A 25,840-nucleotide genomic window follows, 5' to 3' on the forward strand; every position below is an offset into this window, starting at 1 on the left:
ATCTGCCCTGCTCCACAGCCCAGAGCCAGCTGGTCCCATCTCTGTGGCACATTCCAGAGGAAACACAGCAGGACAAAGGGAGCAGCCCCAGGCAGTGCACAGAGACCCCAGGGAATGTGTCAGGGCAATCCCCACCCCCGATTTCTCTCTGCAGGTGGTTTAGGGGCAAACATGGCTCCCTGAGCAGGGCCATGAGGACAGAGAGCACAGAGCTGCTCATGCCATGCTGGATGAAAGCCTGGCACAGAGAAGCATGGAATGAGCAAGCCAAGGACTTGGCCTTCTGCTGACTGCAGCTCCCGGGGCTCTCAGCAGGAACTCCCCCTCAGTGCTCACTGCCAGGGATGGGCACTGTGGGGAGCAGCATCCTGGAGGACTGGCTCAGCAGCAGGGAGCTGCCAGGATCTGAGAGTGGTGATCCAAACCCAGAGGGTGGCAGGGCCCTGAGTGAGGAGCACAGAGACACTCAGAGCCCCCCACATCCAGTGTCCAGCAGCACATGGGGGTGTGAGTTTGGGGCAGTGAGACAACATCAGCCAACCTCTGCTTCCCACCCCCACCTGGGCCAGGTAAGGCAGCTCAGGACCCCCCCAGGGCTCTGTGGCAGCCCCAGCTTCCCCCCCCCAGGCACTCTGAACACTCAACCTAGGCTCCAGCAGATCCCAAAGCAAAGAAGCCCCCAGAGCCAAGTACAGCCCTCACACATACACAGAGGGCACAGGCAGCACCCCCTGGCAGTGCCCTTTGCAATTCCTCCTCCTGGCTCGTACCAAGGACTCTCCTGGCTGCTCTGCAGGGCTGGGAGGGGCTGCAGGGGCTGCAGGAGGTGAGCAGAGCCTTGGGGCAGTGGTGGCAGCAGGAGGCAGCTCCGGTGCCTGGGACTGGGGATGAGGGGTCGGATCCTTGTGTCATCTCAGTATAACCTTGTGCGTTTCCTCGAGCTCAGAGTCCCTGCTTGTCCTGCCTAGGATTCCTGAGGAACCACCTCCATCAGCTTCTGGCACAGCACGGTGGTGGAGACTGCAGAGAAAGCAAAGGAGAGGTCAGGGATCACCCCCAGCACAAACCTGGGTCCATGAGGGAAGGGCTGAGCCTCTGCCTCCCCACCCTGAGTCCAAGTACAGCTGAAGGCTTGAAATATTCCAAGAATTCCATTCCATTCCATCTATTCAATAAATCACTTTGAAAGTTCCTGTGTTTCTCAGTGGACATTTGCAAAATTATCACTGTCTGTTCCCAGAATATTTTCAATATTCTTTTTACAATCCTTTGGTGGAGGAAAACAATGAATATGGTAATTTACTACCCAGGCATTGCAAAAATGGCTTTTCAGGAACTGAGCCCAATACCCAGGATAAAAAAGTGAGGGTGGGACAGAGGAACAGAGAGAGAGACAGGGGGAAAAGAAGAATAACAAGTGCTGAGTGCTGCTGAAAGCTTTTTTCTTCCTCATGAAACACCCAGCTAAGGCTGGGCACTTCTCCTTGCCTGCTTTTCTAGGTCAGCCCCTTGCAGGAGAGCAGTGAAGCAGCTGCTGAGCTCAGTTACTTGGGCAGCAGGGATTGACTTTCTGGGCTCAGCTGCTGAGGTTTTGTGTGCCAAGCACAGCCTCTCCATCCCTCCAAACACACCCTGGCCTTGTGGCAGCTGGTGGAAAACCTTGGAGCAGATACCTTAAAAACAAACCTGAGAGAAAACATCCAGGGGAGCTTCCCTTCCCTCTGCTCTGCATCACAGAGGGATGCCAAGGAAAGCTTTGCCTGGATCCCAAATGCCAGCACTGCCTAAGCCATGGGTTGGGACTAATTGTGGATTTTCAGCTGTCAAACTGAGGCCAGCTGTGCTCAATCCTTCCTACACCACTGGGAAGGGATTCTTTGCTGAGCAAAGGCTTGGCCCTGAGCTTTTCTATGAGCAGGGAATTCTGCTCTGCTGCTAAGAACTTCTTTGGCAGGATTAAAACCCCCTAAAAAACATGGTCATGGTCCCAAACTTTGCCATTATTGCAAATCAGGATGCATTTGGGACGCTTGGCACACATGGCAATCATCAGAACAAACTTGTTCCCATGAAAGAAGAATGGAGCAGAGCCAGGATTCTGGAAGCTCCTCCAGAGGGAGCAGAGCCTGCACTGCAGCACAGCACTGGGAAATCTTTTGGGAGCCAAAGCTTCTCCTCCCTGGAGATACTCACAGATGCCTTGGAGAACCCACTTGGGCTTGTTTTGCCACCAGACCCCGAAGAAGTAAATGGGGATCCCACTGAGGATGATGGCAAAGCCGATCCCACACTCCTTGGGCGTCATCCAGAAGGAAACGGCGATGAGGAACAGGCAGGCCAGGATGAAGAAGATGGGCAGGCAGATGTTCACCTGTGCAGGGAGCAAGGGACAGCTTAGGATATGTGCCAGGGGAGGCTTTCCAGAAGTTTATCCAGCCTGGGGGGGGCAGAATTATTGTCTCCCCATGGCCAAGAGCCTTTCTCAGCACCTTTGTGGACCTCAGTTCCATAATTCCATATCCAAATCATCACCAAACTCCAAAGCCAGCAGAGACACAGCACAAGCTGGGGCTGTTTCCCAGGGGACTCCAAGCAGGGCACCCACCAGAGCAGCCCAGCTTCCCTTTGGGAAGGCACCAGTCCAGGCCCGTGGGTTTGTTTCCCTGTGGGTGCTGCTGCCTGGCACAGACCCGAGTGTGCTGTGGGATGAGGGAGAAACTGCTTTTGGGGGAGAGGCACCGGGGGCTGACAGGATCTTGGCCTCCCCCCAGATGGGACACGGAGCTGCCAAGCTGGCCAAGGACACTGGGGACAGAGCTGGGCACGGGGCCGGCTGCTTTAGCAGAAAACTATTTTAGGGGAATTCCATGGGGGTACAGAGTGTTACACTGAGAGTCAGCCTGGCATCTGTCCTGGCACTCATGGAGAGTAATCCCACCACAACACCCTGTCCCTGTCACCCAGAGTGCCCTCACTGTGCTGTCCCCAAGGCAGCTCTTTGTGCTCCTGCATGGATTCAGCAGCAGGGCCACCTCCTTTAGCCACAACACAACATTTCCTGCAGTCCCAGCCCCTTTTCCATGCAGGACCAGCAGCTGAGCCTCCCCTGGTGCTGGGAAGGAGCTGGGGAGGGGTCCCCTGGCAGTGCCCACCCCGTTCTCACCTTGATGGGCCTCTCCAGCTCTGGCTTCTTGTAGCGCAGCCACATCATCCCAATGATGGCCAGGGCCACACACAGCCAGTTGAAGAAGCTGAAGAAGTTGATGACTGAGAAGATGTTGTTGGAGAAGGCATAGAGCAGGGTCATGACACACTGAATCCAGGGAAAAGGCCATTAGGAAAGGGAGCAAGCAAAACCACCTATGTTACAACACTAAATGGGGGTATTTAGGGGAAATACCTGCCAGGAAAGGGATCCCATTGACTATTTTTTACTTATTTAAGTTATTTTCAATTGGTGCCTGGAACCATTTCATAGGATCATGGAATGGTTTGGGTTGGAAGGACCTCAAAGCTTGAAGGACCTCTAGTTCCAACCTACTGCCACGGAACCTATCCCAGGTTCCTCCAGGCCTTATCCAGCCTGGCCTTGGATACTTCCAGGGCTGGAAGAATTCAAGCCAGAAGTGGACAATGAGGAGACGATGGGAAGGGTCCATCTCCTGTGGGCACATGCAGGAATGGCTGTGGCTCCATGCCAGCCCTGCTCCACCCCCCAGGGCTCACCGTGAACACGAGGGACGGGACGGGGGTGAGCAGCCGGGGGTGGATCATGGACAGGATGGAGGGCAGGTGCCCCTCTCGGGATCCCACGAAGAACAGCCTGGAGGGGACACAGACAGAGAGGGGACACAGCTCAGTCACAGCCCTGCAGGGCTCTGTGCTCAGCACAGAACAAGCGAGTGGGGCCAGCCTGAGCTCAGCCCTGCTGGCCCCGACGCAGGAGTGGAACATCAGCACTGGAAGAGCTGTCCCTGCTCACCAGGGAGATGGCCAAGGAATGCAGGAAGGATGGATTGCTACCCTGCTCTCCAGGGACAGCAATTAAGTGACTCCTCAGGCAACCCAGGGATGTGTCAGAGCCGGAACCATCTCAGGCCTGCCCCTGCCCAGCCTTTCACCCCTTCCCGAGGGATTCTCAGCCCTGAAGTTTCCTAACTTTCTGCTTCTCATAAAATGCACTTTCTCAGCAGCCCCGAGCCCTGAGCTGTGTCTGGTTCTGTTTATTGACCTCACCAGGACTTTGTCTGAGGAACAGAAGACTGACACTACTGAAAGGTTGCCTTTAATCTGGTTTGAAGTCTGACTTTGTCTTCCTGCATTCCCCACGTGGCCTCCAGGCCCTCCAGACTTTGTGTCTGCCCACAGCCACTCTCTGGAGGAGAACTCCAAAGGGTGAGGAACTGAGCACAGCTTGCAAACAAAAGCCACAGGATTGAGCAAGGAACCTACCGGGAAGAAGTGAAAAGAGATCCATTGACAGACCCAAAGCACGAGAGCCCAACAAAGACAGGGATGATCCAGGACATGACACCCAGGTGGTAGTTCCCAAAATCCTAAATGGGAGACAACAAGAGACATTTCACATTCACAGTGCCCCAAAAAACTCAGAGCTGCCTACAAAGAGTATTTGGAGAAATCCCAACAAATGCCACAGCTCAGTGCTGAAGCTGTGACAGAGTTTCCCATATTCCCATGTGCTGCTCCCCTTTCCTGAAAAAGCCGACTGTGGAATTGCTGAAATACATCAGCAGCCAGCCCTTCCCTCAGGGCCAGGACACGACATTTACCCACAGCTATCGAAAAGTTCAAGACCAAACGGAAACTGTGAGGAAACTCAGACAGCAGCTGCTGCCAAGTGCTGAGGCAGGAGCTGGGAGCCAGCCCTGGGGACACACAGGGACCTGGACCTGCAGCTTTCTGTCGCAGCCTGAGCCTGTGCTGCTCCACTGTGGGTTTGCACCAACAATATGGGATTGATTTCCAGCTTCTGCTGTTCCAGGACAGGCTGCACAGAAGAACAGTTCCAGGCTGCTTGGAGAACCTGGGATGGTGGAAGGTGTCCCTGCCCATGGCAGGGGGTGGGATGGGATGAGCTTTCATGTCCCTTCCCACCCAAACCATTCCATCCCTGCAGCACAGGCTGTGGCTGGAGCAGAGCCTCTGTCCCAACCCAAAGGATGGAGCGGTGTCACCTGAGGGGCTCAGCTCATCCTGGGATGGGAGACTCCTCCTGAAGCCCTGAACAATCCTGGTCAGGCTCAGTCTGCAAGGTCTGCTCCCTTCTCAAGTCATCAGGGTTCCTGACCACACTGGCATTTTAACTAATAGAAGTATTATTTTTCTCTCTTAATTAAAACAAGGGAGATATGGAGAGAGAACAATCCAGTTCAGTGTTGACTGAGTGACCTTTCCCCATAAATATCAAGCTCTGGTAACTGATGGGCAGTCACAAGGCCAGCAGCAACCTTCCCTAGTTCAGAAGGAAGAGCAGCACTGAGTGCCACCCTCACTGCTGCCCAGGATAATCCCCTGGGGATCACGCTTTTCTTCCCTGCTCTTTATCTCCTGCTCCACATCAGAGTTTCTGCAAGCAGCCTGGAAGGAAGCAGGAGATGTGAGCAGTGATTCCAAGGCTGATTTCACCTGCCCAGATGAGTCAGGCTGGAGCAGAGGGATCTTACCACGGCCACGGCCTCAGACGTCAGCATCTGCTCGGTGCTCAGCGTGGTGAAGTAAGCCAAGTTGGTCAGCACATACACCAGCGTGACCACAGGCAGGGAGATGATGATAGCCAGGGGCAGGTTCCTAGGAAAAAAAACATCCATTGTCCTGGAGCAGCTCTGAGGAGGGACTGCCACCCTCCTGAGCTCGCTCTGAGCCGCTCTCTTCTCTGGCTTTTCTGCTGTGCGGTGTCCCAGGCACACACTGCTCCCAGGGACAGGGGATATCCACAGGGGAACAGGCTGCCCAAGGAGTGGGGAACTCCCCATCCCTCAAAAACACATTGAAGCCATGGTTAGTGCTGAACATGGTGCTGGTTCACAGCCTTAAAGGTCTTTTCCAGCCCCAAGGACTGAGTGGCCCCTGAACTGCAGATGGAGAGGGAAGGATGAGGGCAGAAGGGATTTTTTGCATGGAGAGGCCCTGGCTGCCTGGGCAAGTAGGAATCCAAGATCACTTTTAATTAAAAATACCCAGTGGCACCAGCATGGGGATTATCTCTGGGCAAAGGAGCTCCCTTGTGCTGGGGGGATTCCTGGGGGAGATGGGAATCTCAGGGATGCACTGGGCAGTTCTAGGCTCTACCTAAACTCAGCTGTCTGGACTGAGGGAACTCAGAGAAAAGGAGTTCAGGCACAGCCTAAGTAAGTCTGTGAACAGCCTGTGTTGGTACAAATATGCCTTTCCCAACAGTTTAATTTCATTTGTGAAGGGAAAGTGCAAAAGGAAACCCTGCTTGGTGCCACTCTAATTGCTCCAGCAGAGCTCCAAGCTGCAGGAGCAGAGTCAAATACCAGGATTGCATCCAGCAGACACGAAAATAATTGCAAAATGCAGCCCCCCTTTTGCTGTTTCTCTGGGAGGGGGTGGATCCAGCCCTGTGCTTCCCAGCAGGACCAAAGCACCCCCAGGGGCAGCCAGGAGGGGCTCTTGCACAAGTGCCCTCAAACTCCCAGCAGCTCCCAGGCACCTTCCCAGGAGCAGAAGGGATTTCTCAGCACTGTCCTGATCTGCTGAGGGCCCCAAATGACCCCGAGAGGCACGGGCAGAGCAGGAAGCAGCTCTTGCTCAACAGGATGGGAAGAGCACGGGACAAACACATGGAGAGCAGCACAAACACATGGACAGCAGCACAAATGCTCAGTGGGAGTTGAACCAAGGCAGTAATAAAGCCCTGAGTGCTCTTTGCTGGCCCATAACTCAGAGGTGTCAGGCCAAGGCAGCAGAGATTTCTCCTAGCACTGATAACACGGCACGGGAGAGCAGGGAAAACAACAGCCCTGCTCCTGCAGGGATTATTGTTTCCTTTCCCTGATTCCAGGGAGGTGCAAGGTCATTAACTCATCTTGTTTTCTCTTTTTCCAGATGAAGACCTTGGCTTCCTCCTCTGTTAAACACACAAGGAAGGGACTTCCCCAAAACAGCAGCTTTTCTACCAGGGAAGTCATGCCAGGACTCACACCTACCTGTAGGGATTTATCATCTCTTCTGTCACAAAATTCAAGTAATTCCTGTAATTTCAAAAGGACAGGGGTTAATTCTGGTTAAATAACCCTTCCAGTTTAACTCATCTGCACGGGGATTCCAGGAGGGGCACAGGCACTGATCTTGTGGGAAAATGAGGATGGCTGATGTCCAAGGCCAGGCTGGACAGGGCTTGGAGCAGCCTGGGGTGGTGGGAGGTGTCCCTGCCCATGGGACTATCCTGAAGGTCCCTCCCAACCCAAATCATTCCATGATGAGGATGGCTACAGGTGGCCTCTTTTCACAGCAAATCGACAGCAGGTGCTCAGAGGACTGACAAGGGAGCCCTGCAGGAGCTTCAGTTTGGAATAACTGGAGGTGGAATTGAGCTCAGTGTGGAAAGGAGAGAGGGCTGTGCCTTACCATCCTCCATAGGCAAAGAGGCCGCTGTACAGAGCCAGCACGATGTTCCCAACGCCCACCTTGGTGCCCTCAAAGGATTTCTGAGGAGTCAGGTTTTCCACATCACCTGCAGGACACAAACCCTGCTCAGTGCCACGGGCTCTGAACCCCGAAGGCCTCCAGAGAAACCTGGAGGCAAGAGCTGCTCTTAGGATGGAATTATTTTCATTATCACCCCGCTGCTTTTTGGGTTATGCTGAGCACGTTTTCCCTCCAGTTTTCCAGGGATCACTCCAGCTGGGTTCATCCCCACATGATGACCCCGAAAACTCATCTCAAGCAAGGACTGACTCCTCCAAACTTTCTCACACTGCGACGTGCTGTCACCAAGGTGATGTCCCAGGGCCATCCTGGGGACCTTCCTGCTGGAAGATGCTTTGCAAACAGAGATTGTCACATTGTCCTCTCAACTCCAGGCTGCTGGCCTTCGATAAAGCCCCAGGATTTCCTGCATTTCCACCAGCCACCCAAACCCCCAGAAACCCAGGATTTCCTCCAGTCCCACCAGCCACCTGATAAAGCAGAGGCCTGTGGCAATCCCTTTGATTGAGGGAAGTCAGGTTCTGGGGGTTTGGATATCAGAAGTCACCTTCTTTAGGGCCTGATGATCAAAAGTTCCTGTTGTGGATCTGCTTTTGAAAGAAAACGCCAGAAATAGAAGATTTGATTGTGCCTCTGGTCCCAGCTCTCCCTGAGCAGCCCCACGTTTATTTATTTTGCTTTCAAATGCTCTGCAGTTGTTTTGTTCCGTGTCTTTGATGGAGGGGCTGGCTGTGGGACAGGGATGGCAGAGCCACGCTCCCAGGCTGAGTGCAGGGAGCTGTGGTGGGATCCAGAGGGGCACCTCTGCACCCAGGGGGAGCCCATGTGATTCCTCTTAGGGCACAGAGCTCTCCTAATCACCCCAGCAACTGCATCACAAGGCAGTCAGCAGGGCCTGCAGCTTAACCCGTCATCCCTCGGCACTGGGCACCCAGGAGGTGCTGCTGGAAAAGCTCAGGGATGCTCCTCAAAGCTCAGGTGAGCAAGGCTCCTCCTGCCCGGATCCCAGTCCCTGTTCTCTGCTGGAGTCACCTCTTTCCCAGCAGCTCCTTGCACCAGAAAGGTTCTTCCCTGCATCTCCCTTGGGATGTGCTGGATGTATTTGATCCTCCTCAGCAAAATGCACCAATCCTTTTCAAAAACAAATCTGAGTGCAAGAGGAGAGCCAGGAAAAGCAGAGCCTGATAAAAGGCTGAGTTTAACCTCAATTCTTGCCTTGCAGGTTCTGCACAGAATCCCAATTTAGCCCAGGTGAATCAAAGGGCTGAGCAGGAGGGGTGGAATGTGATCCCCTGCATCCCTCGGGCTCAGCTTTCCCCACCTCGTTTTCTGCCCTTCCTGAATAATTACCAGTCTGGTTCTTTCCAGGCCTTTTGTTATGGGAATAAGAGACACACTTTGTTCACAGTGCCTGCAATTAGCTACTGCAACAGCACATGGATGGACTGGGAGAGCAGGAGGCTCTCCAGCATTTCAAACACCCCTCAGGATATCTCTTCTCAAAGGTCTCAGGCTCTCTATGTTCCCACCCTCATCATGGACCATCACCCTCACCACCCAGGAGGATGCTCCCACCTGGGAGCAGCACGAGCATCACTCAATTTCTTGTCCACAGCTCATCCAAAATCCTCCTTGTCTGTCACAGGCAAAACCCTTTCAGGCCAAATATTTCTTCTCCTGAGGCAGCCAACACCTCACTGCCCTTCCCACCTCACCTTTGGAGAGCTGGAGCTCCCCAAAACCTCCCAGTGAGTTGTTAAATTTCTTATTTCTGTGCCCCAGGGTCAAATGGATTTAGCAACATGTCAGGACACAAATTAAACCACAAGAGTGCCCGTATCTCACCATCCACAGCATGAAAGAATTCTTCCTTGTAGCTAACCTAAACCTGCCAGTTTAAAACCTCATCCCCTTAACAAGCCCTGCTAAAAATCTTGGTATTATTTAGGTTTGATCCTAATTTGGACCTTTGATCCAGCCCCACCCTGTGAAGCCAGGGGAGCAGGGAGAGAGCAGCCGTGCTGCACCATCTCCCAGGCACTCCATCCTTCAAGCCTCGACAATTCCAGCCCCAGGCTTTTGGATCTGCCTGAAATTAAGGTTACAAATGTGCAGGTGAGGCTGCCAAGCACGGCCTTGGGGCATCCCCAGCTCATCCCGGGCTCCAGGCACTGCCCTGCCCATGCCCGGCACCCCGGAGAGCCCGAGCCTGGTTTGAACCGGCTGTTCCGCCGCACTCTGCTCTACAATTAACCAAATTAAGGTAACGAGCTGTGACACAAAGCCCATTTGCGGCTCCTCCAGCTGCCAAGACTGCGGTAATTGTGCCGGGTCAGCCGGGGCCCTGCCGCGGGAGCGCTGAGGGAGGGCCCGTGAGGCGCTGCGTGTCTGTGCCCGGCCCTTCCTTCAAAAATGTTCATTTGCTCCCCGGTCATGTCTAGTCTGGTTTTAATAGCACAGCAATCTTCTCCTGCACAAAGCATTGCAGGATAATTAAATATTTTCAACTTGCCCCAACAGCGAGGAGAGGGAACTCGGCCATGGGGAGAGGGAGCCCTCAGCACGGGGAGAAGGAGCCCTCAGCACGGGGTGTTGTACCCAGAGCCCCAAAAGAGGAGGAAAACCAGGGAAAATTCAGGGAACTGAGTCAGGAAAAGAATCGTCTGACACCTGATTAATGTGATTAATCTGCAGCAGGAGGCTGCTGTGATTTACAGGGGCAGGGTGTGGCAGCTGTCCCTGCTGACAGGGAGGATGAGGAAGGAGCCTCCCTGTGAAGCTCCTGCTGGAAAAGCATGGCAGGTGGTGGCATTGGGGTGCCAGGGGACAGCAGCAGCAGGGAATGCTGTCCCTGCCATCCTTCTGTGCCCTCAGGATGTTCCGTATCCATTTGGAGGATTCCTGGTGGGAGCCAGGCTGGGCTGGGTGAGGACATTCCCCTGCTCGGGGCTCCAGACTCCCCTCACAGCTCCAGCCTTGTGCCAGGAGCCCTGGCTGACCATGGAACCTGGACTGCTTTGGGTTAAAGGAACCTCAAAATTCCTCCCATCCCATGGCAGGGACACCTTCTACTGTCCCAGGCTGCTCCAGGCCCTGTCCAGCCTGGCCTTGGGCACTGCCAGCCTCAGCTTCCCTGGACACCCCAGCCAGCTCTGCCATCCCCACCCCAATACTGCTTGTAAAAAGCTCTTTAAAAGTAATATTGGGGTTGAAAATCCTGAACTCTGCTGGGAGGGCTCTCAAAGTATCAGAAGGAAGATTCAGACCTTCAGTGAGCAGAACTTGGCTCTTAAAATGCCATTTTTAGTACTCCAGGTGCAAGGAAATGTCTGGCACTGTGGGGTTGAGACATCTGGGTGCTGCTTTCACTTATCAAATCCCTTTTGCTACAAAATGCTCCTTTGGCCTCTGTATTTCTCCCTGGGGGTTATTTTGGCGGCTCCCAGTCCACATTTTTTTCTCTGCCTTTTTTTTTGGATGAAGAATCCTATGATTTAGAGAGAGAGAAGGAAGGAAAATTGATTCTCTGTTCCTTTCCTTCCAGGCTTGGAGCACCCTGGGACAGGGGAAGGTGTCCCTGTTCATGGCAGGGGTGAGACTGGAGGAGCTCTGAGGTGCCTTTCCACCCAAATTATTTCATCATTCTGCAAAAAACAAAACAACAAACAAACAACCTACTAAAAAACTAAATAAAAACCCAACCAAAAACAAAACAAAAACCCCAAACAAACCAACAAAATAACAAGGTAAACAAAAAAATAATGAAAAAAAGCCCAAATTAAACCCAAATCTCGTGCCCAGCTTAAGCTCTGCTCTGGAGTTAAACCTGCCTGCTCTGTCCTTAACTGACCCCGAGCTGCTCTGGCAGATGCAGCTCTGCATCCCTGACAGCCCAAGGGAGGGAGGCAGGGAGAAAAATGCTGCTGCCACCAAACAGCTCCTGGAGGCACCACAGACCAGGAATTTCCCAGTCAGGATAAAGAAAAGGGATGATAAATAAAGGGACAATAAATCCAATAAAAGCAATTCAATAAAATCAGTGTTAAATTCTGTTTCTCCAAGTCCCAAAGGCCCAATTCCAGGTTTTAAGCAGAGCTGCTGGTGAGAGATCACAGCAAGGGCTGGAGCTGCATCCCTGCTTCAGCTGCCTGAGGGCACAGAAATATTCCAGAAACCCTGAGGCATCATCCACAGGAATAAATAGATGTCAAACATGTGTGTGATATGTTTATTTCTAGATTTTTTTACTTCAAAATTCTGATCCTCTCTATGTTTTAAGTTATTTCTATAAGTAATTTATTTAAGTAAGTTATTTATTTAAATTTAATTTATTTATTTCTATTATTTGCATGCTATAATCTGAGGGCCATACACAAGATTTTACAAACCAATACCCAAACCAGGACTTTTCAAGCCACTCATTTCCAGCCCCAAAAAGGCTTTTAAAAGTTTCACTCTTGGATTAATAAAATAATTTCAGCCCAAGCAGCTCAGTTCCACTGAGTCAACCTCCAAGCACTTGAAAGGCTGAGTAGGAAACCAACTTCAGCCTCCACCTTTGGAAAGGGCAGGGAAGGAGTGATGGGAAACAGCTGCTGACAGGGAAATGTTCTTTTTGTGGGCAAAATTGCCACAGAGTCCTTTGTCCTTGAGAGATCCCTGCTCTTCTGCAAACCAGGAAAAGAGCCAAGGAGAGGATAAAAAGAGAAAAAAGCAAAGGCTGAAGGTGGGAGGTTAATGCAGAGAGACTTCTGTGAAATCACAGAAATTTCCACATTTGAGCAAAAAATGTGGTGTTGCTCCTCTGGTCTGTTTATGGATACTGGGAACACAAACCAGCAGTGGGACAGGAACCAGTAAAACCAGTTCATTGTCCAGAACATCCCAGGAACACACAACCCCATCCCCCTGAAAACTGGGTGCAGATCTCACCCCAAAAGTGCTGCCAGCTTGGATGGGGTCACCCAGCTGCTGGTGGGAAGAGTCTTTGTCCAAAAAACCAACACTGGAATGGGCACAGGGTGTGGAAATGTGGGACAAAGCTGGAGGACAGGGCAGTGCTCTCCCATTGTCACTGAAAATGGGCATTTTGGTGCTTTTTTGATTTAAAAAATGAAGAAAAAAGACAATTTCTTGCTGTATCCCTGCTAAAAGCACAGAGTGACCTGGAACAACTGAAAGGAAAATGGAGCAAGGTGGGAGCTGAGGAAGGGACAGGAAAGGAGCTTGCACATTCTTAAGGACTTAGCAGAGAGCCTGGAAATTGCCAAAGGATTAATAAAATCCATGCTGGAGCCAGGCAGAATCCCAGCTGTGGGATTCTGCACAAGCTGGAATGGGCATTGGGACAAAGTGGGAGCCAGGATCTGCTGTGGATCCTGAGGATCCCACTCTGATCCTGTCTGGTTTGAGGGCTGGCTGCTCAGACAGGGAGAAGTTGGCTCACAGGTGTCACTGTCCAGGAACTGCTTTTGACCTCCCTGCCAGGTGGATCAGCAGGAAAAGAAATCACATGGAATTCTCTGCCCTGCAAGGTCTGCACAGCCACAACCACCTGAAACTTCAAAGGAAGGAAAACAACTCCTGGGGGACAGGAGGGGAAGAGGGGATTTATTGTAACAGGGCAGAAATCCCTTCTAGGTTACAGAGAAATCAAGGAAAATCTCATGGATTTCCACCTGAGGAAGCAAGGCAGAAAGTGGCTCAGCCTCCCCAAAAAGGCCAAAAGTACAGCACATTCTGAAGATGCAAATTAAGATTCTATCTGCAAACAAAGCCCAGTTGTAAAGATCTTCATGGTAAAATGTTAACCAGCTCAAAGAGATTTATCCTGATTTATCCCGTTCTTCCTGGGAGAGAATCAAGTCCAGCAGAGCAGGCTGGGGAGCTGGGCAGAGGGAGGAGGTGTGTTTTCTGATAAGCCTCAAACAATGTCCCTGTTGAGTGTCTGCACTGAGCTGGAAGAAAATAAAACCTCTGACAAAGCAAGAAATTCTGCAAAGACAGCACTGGCTCCCAGAGCTGAGACAGGAATTACAGACCCACGAGCACACGGACTCACCCCTGTGCAGGGACACAATTCCCTGGAGATTTTATCCCCTCTCAGCAAACAAGGACAGGACTGTTCCCCAGGACACATTTATTCCCACAAAACTTGCACAAAAAAGCCACACTTTGGTTTAACTGTGAGTTAATCAGGTTTGGAACAAACTCAGATGGGTTTGGAACAAACCATCTCCCTGCTCTGAGAGGATTTTATGGGTGCATGAAGCAAACCAGCAGAAGCACAAGAAAATCTGCTTTATCTTCCCATTTCTGTCTCCTTTTCCAGGTGCCAGTGCCAGCTGAGAGCTCTGATCTCTGCTCCTTTGGGCTCTGTGTCCCTGGGTGACCCAGATCTGGCCTGAGCCACTGCACACCTGGAACAGGATGAAGGGAAATGTGCAGGGGGAGTTTGTGGAAGGATTAAGATGACTGGAAGAGGTTTGCACATGCAGATAATTCTCTGCGAGCAAAATGTTACAAAGAGATTTCCCAGTGCAGCAGCACCAACATTTTCACTCCCAAAGGGAGAAATCTCTCTCTGTGTAAGTGGGAAAGAGTTTAAGTGGTTTCAGGAGCGTGAAATCAAGCCTGGCAGTGATATAAAATATAAAATCCCACAAATAAAACACAAAACCCCAGACTGTGGCAAAGCTGGGAACATCCCCTAAGGACCTGAGAGAACGGGGAGGTTTGTAAAGCTCTGGAACACCTGGGGTTGGACTCCTGGGCTCTGCCCCTCATCCTGCTTTGCCCAAAAGGAGCAGCACTCACTCAGCCCCTCACCCTGCTTTGCCCAAAAGGAGCAGCACTCACTCAGCCCCTCACCCTGCTTTACCCAAAAGGAGCAGCACTCACTCAGCCCCTCACCCTGCTTCACCCAGGAGGAGAGAAGGAGCAGCACTCACTCAGCCCCTCACCCTGCTTTACCCAGAAGCAGAAAAGGAGCAGCACTCACTCAGCCCCTCACCCTGCTTTACCCAGGAGGAGAGAAGGAGCAGCACTCACCCTTTGCCAGCTGCACGAAGCCCAGGATGATGATGAGAGCCAGTGCCAGCAGCTTGGCCGCAGCGAAGGCGTCCTGCACACGGGTGGCAGCCTTGACACTGTAGCAGTTCACAGCTGTCAGCAGCACTGAGGGGACACAAGGGACAAGGTCAGCATCCAGGGAGACATGCCAAATGCGCCAAAAAGCACAAAGAATCTTAGGTGGGATACATGGAAGGAATTCCTCTCTGTGAGGGTGGGGAGGCCCAGAGAAGCTGTGGTGGCCCCTGGATCCCTGGCAGTGCCCAAGGCCAGTTTGGATGGGACCTGGAGCAGCCTGGGATGGTGTCCCTGCCATGGCAGGGGGTGGATGATGTGTTCTTCAAGGTTCTTCCAACCCAAACCATTCCATGATTCCCTTTAGCTAAAACAACCAACAAGAGCCTCTTCCCAAAAGAGAAACTCACTGAGAGCTCTGCAGCCTCCCACTTCTCAACTGGACCCTTTATGTTGGCAGTAAGTGCTCTGAATAATGCCTGTGGTCCTTGGGACATGGAATGGGATTGCTCCATTGGAAAACACTCCTGAGGGCTCAGTATCTGTTTGCTGAGAATCTCCTGCTGCCCACAAGTCACCCCATGGTTAATGCAACTACTGGGGTTTACTTCCCATCTTTCTTTGCCACATTCCCCCCAGCTCCTCTGCATCCCATCCTGCCAGTGTGACATTCCTGCCAGGCAGGGCACAGCCTGGACCAGGCCTTGATCAAAGCCTCTGCTCCTGGCTGAGCTTCACCTGCTGCAGAGCAAATAATGGCAAAGCCCTGCTGCCCTCACAAATCACTGACTATTTTGGTGCCCTGCTCCCTTCCCAGAGCTTGCTGCTTATTATGGACACAGCAAATGTCACACTGAGGGTGGCAGTGCCCACGTGCTGGCTGCCCTCCCTCCAGCCCAGTGACCCCTCACTGTCCCCTGGCCAGCCCCAGCCTGAGCAGCTCAGGGAGGAGCAGATCCCAAACCTCCTCCTGGGGCTGGAGGCTTTTCCCTGCAGGATCCTTTCCCAGCTCCCTCTGCCCCTGTGCAAAAGCTCCTTCCCAGAGCCTGCAGCTCCTCTTCACAGCAGCTCCTGATCAGAGCCAAGCAGCTGCTCCCCAAAACATCCCAGTGCCTCCCCCGAGGGTGTGAGCTGGAGCTGGAGCCCACTTCAGAGCCCAGAGCTGATCCCAGAGGGGGTGGGCTTGGAAGGATCTCACAGATCCAGTCCCACCAATGCCAAGGGCAGGGACACCTTCCACCATCCCAGGGTGCTCCAAGCTCCATTCAGGCTGGCCTTGGGCACTGCCAGGGGCAGCCTGTGCCAGTGTCCCAGGATCCAGGGGCAGCCTGTGCCAGTGTCCCAGGATCCAGCGATTCCAGGATCACTGGGTCCTTCCCCCACCCTCCCATATCCAGGATCTGCTGCCATTCCAACACAGGAGCAGCTCAAGTGTGGAGCAGCGAGCGCTGTGTGTGTCAGGAAGGAAAGCACAGGATCCAAGCCATCCCACAGGGGTGACAGCCAGCAGCAAACAGGGACTGGAGATGGATTTTGTGCCGTGCCCTTGGAGCCCCTTTGGGAGCGTGGCTGAGGCTGAAATGACCCTGAGCTGTTTCTGGGGAAGCAGAGCCACACTGGGGACACAGGACAGCACGAGCTGGGCTCTGGCCAGGAGCAGGGGTGAGTGACTGTGGTGACAGATGTGCCACACCACTGTCCCTGTGCCAAGCCCCTCCAGGAGACACGGGACAGGTCTGGAGAGTTCCCAGCCCCTGTCCCAGAGGGACACTGGGACACGTCTGCCTCTGGGGACAGGGCAAAGGGACACGGTCAGACAGCAGCAAGGAGGAAACACAGCTTAACCAAGTGACCTTAGAGTGCTACAGGGGAAAGGAAACACAGGGAATTCTCCCAGCAAAACTCCCAACCCAGGCAGTGAAAGCACCTCCAGTGAGTGCTCAGGGCAGCAGGCTCTGGAGCAGGATTCCCTTTGACCAGCGATTATGCTAAAAATAAATCTGCCCTTGTTTACAGAGGGATATTTAGAGGATGAGCTCACCCATCTAGGACCACACTACTGCTGCTGCTGCTGTCGTGGTGAGGACAGCCCTGAGAGGTGTGACAGTGACATTCCCTGCCCCATTTAGGCATTCTATGTCTGTGACAATAAATGCTTCACCCCCACTTCAACACTGATTTTTAGGGGCTATTTTCCCTGCTCTGGGTCTGTACAGAGTCCCCTGGAGGGTGGTGGTGAAAATGAAAAGCAAAAGTTTCCTACGAGTCCAAGTGTGTGTTCAGCCCCAAAGCCCCATCAGTGCAGATAAACAGACTCCCTAAAAAAAGAGAAAACACTTTGGGATCAGGGCTGGAAGTTTCTGCCGTGGTCATCAGCCCTGCCAGTCACATTTCCTCAGCTTTGCTTTTCCCCCTTTCCAGTAATATTTTTCTTTCCTAAAGGAGCACAGTAGTTTCTCCACTGAATCCCCCAGTCTCGCCCATCAGGAAGAATCCTACAGACAAACAGGATGAAAGCTTTTCCATAAAACTCCAGGACAAATTCCAGTGGCTGCTGAGCTTCTCAGGAGGCTGGGATTTCTTAGAGCAGCAAGTTTGATAGCTTTGATCCCAGATGCTGCCCTGGCAGGCAGGGGCTGTGGGATCCTCCTGGCAGCGCTCCCTCACCTCGGCTGAATCACTCCAGGAAAAACACAGCAAAGCTGCACCACAAACCAGGGCACTGACACAGAGAGCAGGCTGTGCTGCCCTAATTCCTGCAGTGTTTTCCTAAGGCTCCAGCCCCTGTCAGCCAGCAGAGCTTTGGAGTGACCCATCAGGGCTGTGCTCAGGAATCATTCGAGGAACGAGCATTTCAGCTGAGCTGACGTGCCACGGCCTGGCTGAGCCAGCCCCTCTCCAAAGCTTTACATAATTGGGACAATAAGTGTTAGAAAGCTGAAGGGATGGCAGATGGACAGGGGGTGACTTTTCAGAGAATCCCACACTGGTTTGGGTTGGAAGGAACATTAGAGCTCCTCTTGTTCCAATCCCATGGGCAGGGACACCTTCCACTATCCCAGGCTGTTCCAAGTCCATTCCAGCCTGGCCTTGGACACTGCCAGGATCCAGGGGCAGCCACAGCTGCTCTGGGCACCTGTGCCAGGGTCTCCCCACCCTCACAATAACAAAAGTTTCCCCTACACCTAATCTAGCTCAGGTGATTAATTACTCATGACTCTGGCAGCAGAGATCCTGGTTTTTGCTCTCCAGGTGTTGTTCATCCCTTCACCCCCAGGGACTGCTCCAGCCCAGCCTCATTCCAAGGCAGCTCAAACCACAGAGGGAAATCTGAGTTTCTAAATACACCAGCAGGTCTGGCTTCAGTATTTCCTCTGTCCTGCAATCCCTGCTGGCTTCAGGCATCTCACTGAACCTGCTCCACTGGCACTCACCTGCACAGCCAGGGAATTCCCCACTCCTGATAGGAACAAGGACAAAGTGATTAATGTGACACCAGACAGGACTTTACCCACAATTCCCATTTTATGGCTGTATGCCTCTGAAGCTGCCTCCCAAGCTCTCTCCCAGACACAACTCCTAGAGGACAACAGGAAAAAACTGCAGACAGATAAATGGATCAATCCCTCCTAGAACACATCCATGGAACAGCTCCTGTGTCCAGGGAAAGGCAGGATGGGGAGAGTGAGGCTGTGCCAGAGCAAACAGAGGGAATGGAGCAGACACAGCTGAACCTGGGCTGCCACTTCTGATGCAAGAGCCTTGGCATCACTCCTGTCCACAGGCACAGCTGCAGCTCTCCCAGGACAGGGGACAGGGACAAAGATCCAATTCCCACGTGGAACTGCCTGGGGGTGACAGAGCTTGCTCAGCCCAAGATCCTCCTCAGCAGCTTTGCAGGTGAAATCTCTGGAATGAGCACAGGAATGAAATTCCCAGGGTACTGGCACAGACATTTGCACAATGTCCCTTTTGTCCCTAATTCCACCTCCTGGGTCCAACCTGTGGTTCTGGCAGTGTGATTCCATGTACACCTCTGGAAGGTGTGGAAGTAGCTCCCTTTAAGGGACTAAACTCATTAACTTGCTCTTAATTCCCATGGGATTCCTGTTTGTGGTACCACAGGACCCAGTGATAACACACAGCAGGTTGGGAAGTTGTGGAAAATAAAGGGAAATTGAAGGGCAAATGAAGAGAAATCCCCTCCATCAGCTTCCCTGCCAGGAAAACAAGGCCTGTGAACTGTTCTGTCATGCATGGCTCTGTCTGTAACCCACATTTCCAAAGTGCCTGGCCCTTGCCACTGTAAGGTGATGCTCCCATTTACCATCTGCCACTGGGTGATGTTGATTTTCCCTCACAATCACTCCCAGAACATTCCTTACCCCATCCCACAGCAAAGGCTGCTCCTTTCCCTCCACATGAAGTGCAGGTGACAGTTAATCTACACAGGACAAAGCAAAAATTAAGTTATACTGACCAGGGTGGATTAAACCCATGGGAAAATCAATTCACCAAGGCAAAAACACCCCACCAATTTTATACTCCAGCAGCTGGGATGTTACAGTGTCTCCCAAAACTCTGTGGTGACTCTTTCCAATTGCACATTCCAACGTGGGACAGGCAAGGTCACAGGCAGAAAATGATTCAGGATATTTCAATTTGGCAGGTACTGACTGGAGACTTTTGTGCCCTGCAAGGTGGGGAAGGGAAAAAGCAGAGGGAAAAACTTTGCAGATATTTCTGCAAGGACAAATCCCTGGAGAAACTTAACACCCAGGGCAGTCAGTCCTGGAAAGGGAAAGGCCTGGGGGCACATGAGGCTGTTGGAAAGCTCCTGGCCCCAGAGCAAACGTGTCTATATTAAAATCTACTTATAATAATCAACATCCCTGGCAATGCTTCCCAGTTCCCTTTTTATTCCTCTTTCCAAAACAGCAATCAGGGAATGGGTGCATCAACAAAGGAGAAGGCAAACTTGCCCTACCAGGGGGTTTAAAAAAGGGATCATCTCCAAACCCACGCTGAGCCAGGAGCTCTGGACGTCCCAACAAACAACCCCAGGCACCCTGACCAGGTCAATACCCCGATCCCATAATAACAGCAGGACACTGACACAGGAAAACTCCAAAGAGCTCCTCAGTGTTGGGAGAGGTGGCTCCTATCTAGAGGCAGGAGTTGCTATTTTGGCTCTTTGGAAGAAGGTTGTGATTTACTGCCAAGGTTTCCAGAGGACATGACACAGCAATTCCACCAACAGGACATTTTACCTCAGGAAAACAAACAAAATACAGGGAGAAAATATATGGAAAAGCTCTTCCTATTTCTCCCATCCCCATCAAATTAACCATCCCAAACTAACTCCATGCTCACCTCACAGAAGCATCTTCCCAACAGGGAGCAGCACCTGCTGCTATTTTATGTGTACAGAAAATCTGAATTTCCCATCCCTCAGACCGGACCTGTGGCCACATCCGACCCTGGGACCATGGAACTCTTGGAATACTCAAAACAAGGGATGCTGCTTTAAATGAGGCTGACTCTGGAGGGGTTTTCCACAAAAACCTTCCCAATTTGTTCATGCCAGAGCAGAGAGACTCAGAATGATCTCAGTGATAACAGAAACGATTCAAACCCAGTAACATTTAATGGGGTAATTGTTGTGAGAGCCAGGAGAGGGGTGCTGGAATTGCAGTGGCTGCTCTCTGTGTGTTTCAAGAGCCCTCCAAGCTCTCATTGATTTCTGGAGAGTCCTGTGAGTGTCTGAGCCTGTTTTCATTAATGCTGCTCTAATTAAACACAGATTAAAAAGCAACCTCAGCCCTGCAGCCTCTGCCATCCAGCAGGGGCTCCACAGCCCCTTCCTTCCAATCCACTCCAAGGGCAATTTGCTGATGGAGCTTTAGTCCCTTAATCCACCTTTCTGGAGGAGGAAAAGAAATCTTCAAAGCTTCACACCCAGCTTGTCCTGGCAGATTAATTAAAAGCAGCAATGCTGCAGAAGGAACCCATCTCAGGCAGACAGGCCCTGGGTGTGTTTTGTGTTTGCTTTTCACCAGTTAATTCCTGATGAGGTGAAAATCCACACACCTGTAAAAGAGCTGAGCCTGGCAGCAAAACCTTGATGTCAAATAAAGATTCCTGCTCCCCACAGGATCTGGGACTTCTGGGTGGAATGCTGACACTGGATATTCCCTCCTGGACAGCTTGGCAGCTGCCCTTGCTTGGATTCCTTCTCTCAGGACAAGGGCTCCCAAACCTGCCTCCTGCTCATCCTTCCACCCTCTGGCTGCTCAAAACACAAGAGACAAATGAGGAGCTCATCAGCATTCCCTGGAGTTCCAGCCCTGCAGGAGGAATGCCCAACAGCAGAGCTCGGAAGCAGTGAAGGAAGTTTAGATAAATTTTGAGGAAGATTAAAATTCCCTGGCTTTGATATTGCTGTGCTGAGGTTATTAGTGCCAGATTTACATATCTAATTAATAAGTGAGACACAAATTCAAAGCAAACTGTCAAACTGCTGATCTAACAGTGAGGAGGAAGAAAAAATTAAAACAACAAAATATCCTGAGCTGGAAAGGATCCACAAGGATGAATTATCGAGTCCAATCCCAGTTTCCCACTGTGGAGCAGATTTTCTTGTCAGGAAATCAGGGAATTCTAGAAGCTGTGTGTGGCTCTCAGGGTGTGAGGATGTGTGGGATGAGCAGCTCAGGCACTTGTGGAACACCAAGATCCAGCTCAGGGCTGGCAGCAGCTTCATTCCTGTCTCCCTGATGCACAGGGAGTGAATTTACTGCACCAGACCTGGGCAGGTGCCTCTGTGCAAGCAGGAAATCTGCAAATCAACAGTGGGAAATGAGGAATAGCCACAGCATCTTTAATTAATCAGATCAACACTTTCCACTCTGAGCCCTCTCTGGAACACACAGGGGTACTGGGGGCTTTTACTGATTTTTGTTAGGATTTATTAACTTGAAGTGTTCACACAAGTGGCAGCAGGATGGAAGGAAAACCTGAGCCCTCACACCTGAGACAGAGCACAGGATCCAAGGTTTAATTCTTTGCCATGTCCAATATTGACATTGTAATGTAGATCATCAGATATGCAAATTCAGCCCCTCCTAACTGTCCCTCCACCCACTACAGAAGGGGTAAAACTGGTTTAGATGAGCCCAGAAGTGAGAGAATTCAAATTATTCCTGTGTTTTCACACAAATGCACAAACTGTTTCCTGAACTTCCAATTTTTGTGTACCAAACACTCAGATGGATTTTGTGTTATCAGTTTTAAAGTATCAACCATCCAATCTCACAGCTGAAAGAGATGCTCAATTTCTGAATCACCCAAGTAACCTGCAGCCTGCAAAGTCTTCAGCCAAATTTGGGGAACATGAAATGAGCTGGGCTAAGGATGAACAGCCTGACCCCTCCTGCCCCAGGAAGATTTCCCTGGAGTGGATTCCCAGCTTTTATTTGTGGCAAACACCACAGGCACTCCCGGTGCCCATGAAAGGAGCCCTGCATACCAACTGTGTGTAGATTACAACCTCCAGGGCACAAAATACCTATTTGTAGGGAAATTCTCCTTACCACCCACCTTGTTTTCCTCAGCACCTTCCAGGGGAACAAAATTCCCTCTTCCAACCATTTTTTCCTTTCACTCAAGCCTGTGATTTAGGTTCTCTTAATGCATTAATTCACTCTCTGAAGTTCACAGTGGCAAACTCTGAACAACACACGATTTATTCAACCCTTCAGCAGCAGCAGCAAAGTGGAAACAAATAACTTTAGTTATTCCTCCTCTTACTACAAACTGTGCAGCCAAGTGCATTTTGTGTGGAGATACAAACTCTGCAAGGAATAGAGCAGGGACTGTTCTGCAAGGCTGCATTTTGGCTACTGTACCCCAGCCCCAGGTCCCAAATTCCTCTGCTGCTTCCCAAGCTGCTCTCCCCCATTTTGAGGTAACTCATTCACGTATGTGCTACAGCCTATGCACAAATAGGTCATTATTTTTCTACTCTAGAGCTTTTGAAAAGACTAAAAAAGTCTCTCTCTGTGCAGTTTCTGTTTGAACAAAGCTGTTTGTGAGTCCCCACAAGGGTTGTGTGGCTGCCTGAGCCCCTGGAGCAGATTTATTTCGTTTATTGTTCCTGGGTCACGGTGTGGTTTTGGCACCGGGGAGATGAAAAGCTGATTCCAAAAATTAAAGTTCCAAAAATCAAAGTTCCCAAAAGCTGCCCTGCTGAAGGCGCTGCAGGATGAACAAACCTCCTGGAGCAAAGGAGACAACCCCAAACTTAACCCAAAGCATAAACAAACCAAGAGCCAGCAGTGCAAGGGGGAGCAGAGCTTAAAGGAGAAACACAGGGGGATGATGCAGATCTGGAGAACTCCAAACCTTTCCCTTGGCAGATCAGGATAAAGGTTCAAGAACAAATTCTGCCCCAGGGAAAGCCTAATTGTTACCAAAGGAAGGCTGGAGACTTTTCTTGCAGGAGCATAAACAGGAATGAGAGCTGGCTCCAAGGAGTTTTGTGCTGCAAATCCTCACCAGTGAACAGATCCCAACGTGGACAGGTCTGTTTAACCCTGCCCTGGGCTTTGAGCAATAAAATGGGAACAGAAACTCGTTTTGGGAATGATTCTGAAGATGAAAGTCACTTTTGGTTAGAAACACATCCTCAAAGGCTTGGCCAGCTCCATCTGTGCTTGCACGGCAAAACTTTGCCATAAGGCAGCAAGAAAACCCTAAATTACATCCTAATTCCTTGGGTTTTCAGCAGGGAACACAAATGGCACGTGGATCCCTGCCTCTCTCCTGAGGAAACCACAGTGCAGACCAGCAGCAAAGCTCGAAAATCAGATTTCCAAAAGGCAGCACACCCATCAGCAGGGCTATTCCCTGACCACCTTACAGCTTTCTTAGTTAAATGATTAAATTTCCCTAATAAACACTCTCCACACTGTAAAAATTTGGATGGAAATCCACATGCCTGCCCAGGTACCTTTATATTCCTAAAAATTCACCTGGGGACTGAGCAGTTTCAATCTTGCCTGAAGAAAGCACAGGGCAGTGTCCTGCCTGTTATCAATCCTATAATCAACCATATCATTTACCTCCCACAGCTCGGGTCAGGCTGGCTCGGACACATTTCCAGCCAATCTATCTTCCCATAACGACCGTGTGCTGCAGCTTTGGGATGCCTGAGATCCTCGGAGGGGGAAGGAATCTCACACAATCCTAGGAAAGGGCAGCACACACGAGCAGCTTCCTCCTCATCACTCAAAATGCAAAAATGTAGAGATCACTTGGCTGTGAATTTGTACAGTGGATAAATAATCTATAAACCTCTCACAAAAATTGTATCTCCTCCCAATAAACATCTCTATAAAGGCATTAAATTCCAGTGGAGCACAAAGATTGAATGGGAGATGAGGAGGGAAGAGACAGGGCATGGTCCTGGATTTAAAGGATTGGGAGTTTGGATGGGGTGACTTTGCAGTCACCAGAGGAACAGAAAATAGGATTTGAATGGCAAAACTGCAGACCCCAAAAGAGCAGAGAGGTGATGAAAGTGCATCAGGACAGATCTGAGTGCCCTGGCAGGGCTCTGTGTGCCCAGGCTGGCATCCCTGGCCCTGAATTCACCCCACCGTGACCGAACACCCCTGCAAGGCACCGCCCCAGACACAGACAGACAGACAGAGAGAGTTAGAATGTTTGCTGGCAAAAGAAACCCCACAGACGCAGGTTTTGAGCGCGCTATCAGCGCACACACGGGCGGGAAACATCTCCTCTCACATCTGGTGCTGAAAGCAGCTCAGGGCGTGTTCAGCACCAGTTGCTGGTGACAGATAATTGTTACCCTCACACCAACGTCCACAGGGCCCTGCAGAGCCGGGGGACAAGGGGGTTTTACCCTGCATGGTCCTGGGGAAAGCACAAGAAATCCCATTCCAGCTCCCAGGAAAAACGCACGCTGCATTTATCACACGCTGCTCGGGAATCAGAGAGCCTCACTAGCCCACAGCTGCCTTTTGGGGAATTTTCTGCTCAATTTATTACGGGTGGAGACTCATTTTCTGCTGTGGCTATTCAAGGTAGCCAAAAAACCACCCCAGGATGCAGCCAGTGTAACACAGGAGGGATGGTGCAGATTTTTAGCGGAAGGTGATGGGGAGTGAGGAACCACGTGGAATAAGGACAGCGGGGACCTGCAGAGGGTCACTGAATCACGGAATGGTTTGCATGGGAAGGGAATTTAAAGGTCATCCCGTCCCATGGGCAGGGACACCTTCCACCAGACCAGGATGCTCCAGCCTGGACACTTCAGTGAGCCGGGGGCAGCCACAGCTTCCCTGAGCACCATGTGCCAGGGCCTCCCCTCCTTCCCAGGGAGGAATTCCTTCCCTAAACCCCATCCAGCCCTCCTGCCTGTCACCCGAACGCCACCCGCCGCTACTTACGGACACACAGACAGGCCACCAGCTTGGCACCCTCGTCGGGCACGGGGCAGGTGGGGAAGATGGGCTTGAGCAGGTAGGTGGCGAACACCAGAGCCACGATGTACTGCGAGGAGGGCCGGATGATGAGCAGCTCTATCCAGAGCTTGAGGAAGGCGGGCAGGGAGCCGTACACCTCCAGCATGTAGGCGTAGTCCCCGCCGGACTTGGTGATGGTGGTGCCGAGCTCGGCGTAGCACAGCGCGCCCACGATGGAGAAGGCGCCGCACACGGCCCAGACCACGAGCGAGAGCCCCGGCGAGCCGGCCTCCCGCAGCACGCCCGTGGGGGTGACGAAGATGCCGGAGCCGATGATGGTGCCCACGATGATGGCCACGCCGTTGAGCAGGGTGATGTTCCGCTTCAGGGTCACCCCCTCCGCCGAGCCGCAGGGCGACGGCGAGCGGGCACAGCCGTTCTCCTGCGCCCCTTCCAGCATCTTCTCCATCGCCTGCTTCTCCTCCTCCTGCGGCAGCGAGGCGGCCGAGCCGGCCGGGCTTCGCTTCTTCACGGCATTGCCGGGGGAGCTGCCGCCGCTGGCGGACATGGTGGCG

General features: G+C 51.8%; 1 protein-coding gene across 1 annotated transcript; it reads right to left on the reverse strand.

Moving 5' to 3' along the window:
• Window positions 1–639: 639 nt before the first annotated feature.
• SLC7A5 (solute carrier family 7 member 5) lies at window positions 640–25,833 on the reverse strand. The gene is made up of 10 exons (XM_058813345.1): window positions 25,251–25,833; window positions 14,743–14,868; window positions 7,612–7,717; window positions 7,191–7,235; window positions 5,685–5,808; window positions 4,453–4,556; window positions 3,727–3,823; window positions 3,164–3,313; window positions 2,194–2,371; window positions 640–1,020 (listed from the first exon to the last, which is right to left on the reverse strand). Exons 1-10 carry the CDS (start codon window positions 25,831–25,833, stop codon window positions 965–967), a joined length of 1,569 nt encoding a protein of 522 aa, XP_058669328.1. The 3' UTR covers window positions 640–964.
• Window positions 25,834–25,840: the final 7 nt, after the last annotated feature.

The sequence above is a fragment of the Ammospiza caudacuta genome, chromosome 13, assembly GCF_027887145.1.
Source record: "Ammospiza caudacuta isolate bAmmCau1 chromosome 13, bAmmCau1.pri, whole genome shotgun sequence".
Taxonomy (NCBI): domain Eukaryota; kingdom Metazoa; phylum Chordata; class Aves; order Passeriformes; family Passerellidae; genus Ammospiza; species Ammospiza caudacuta.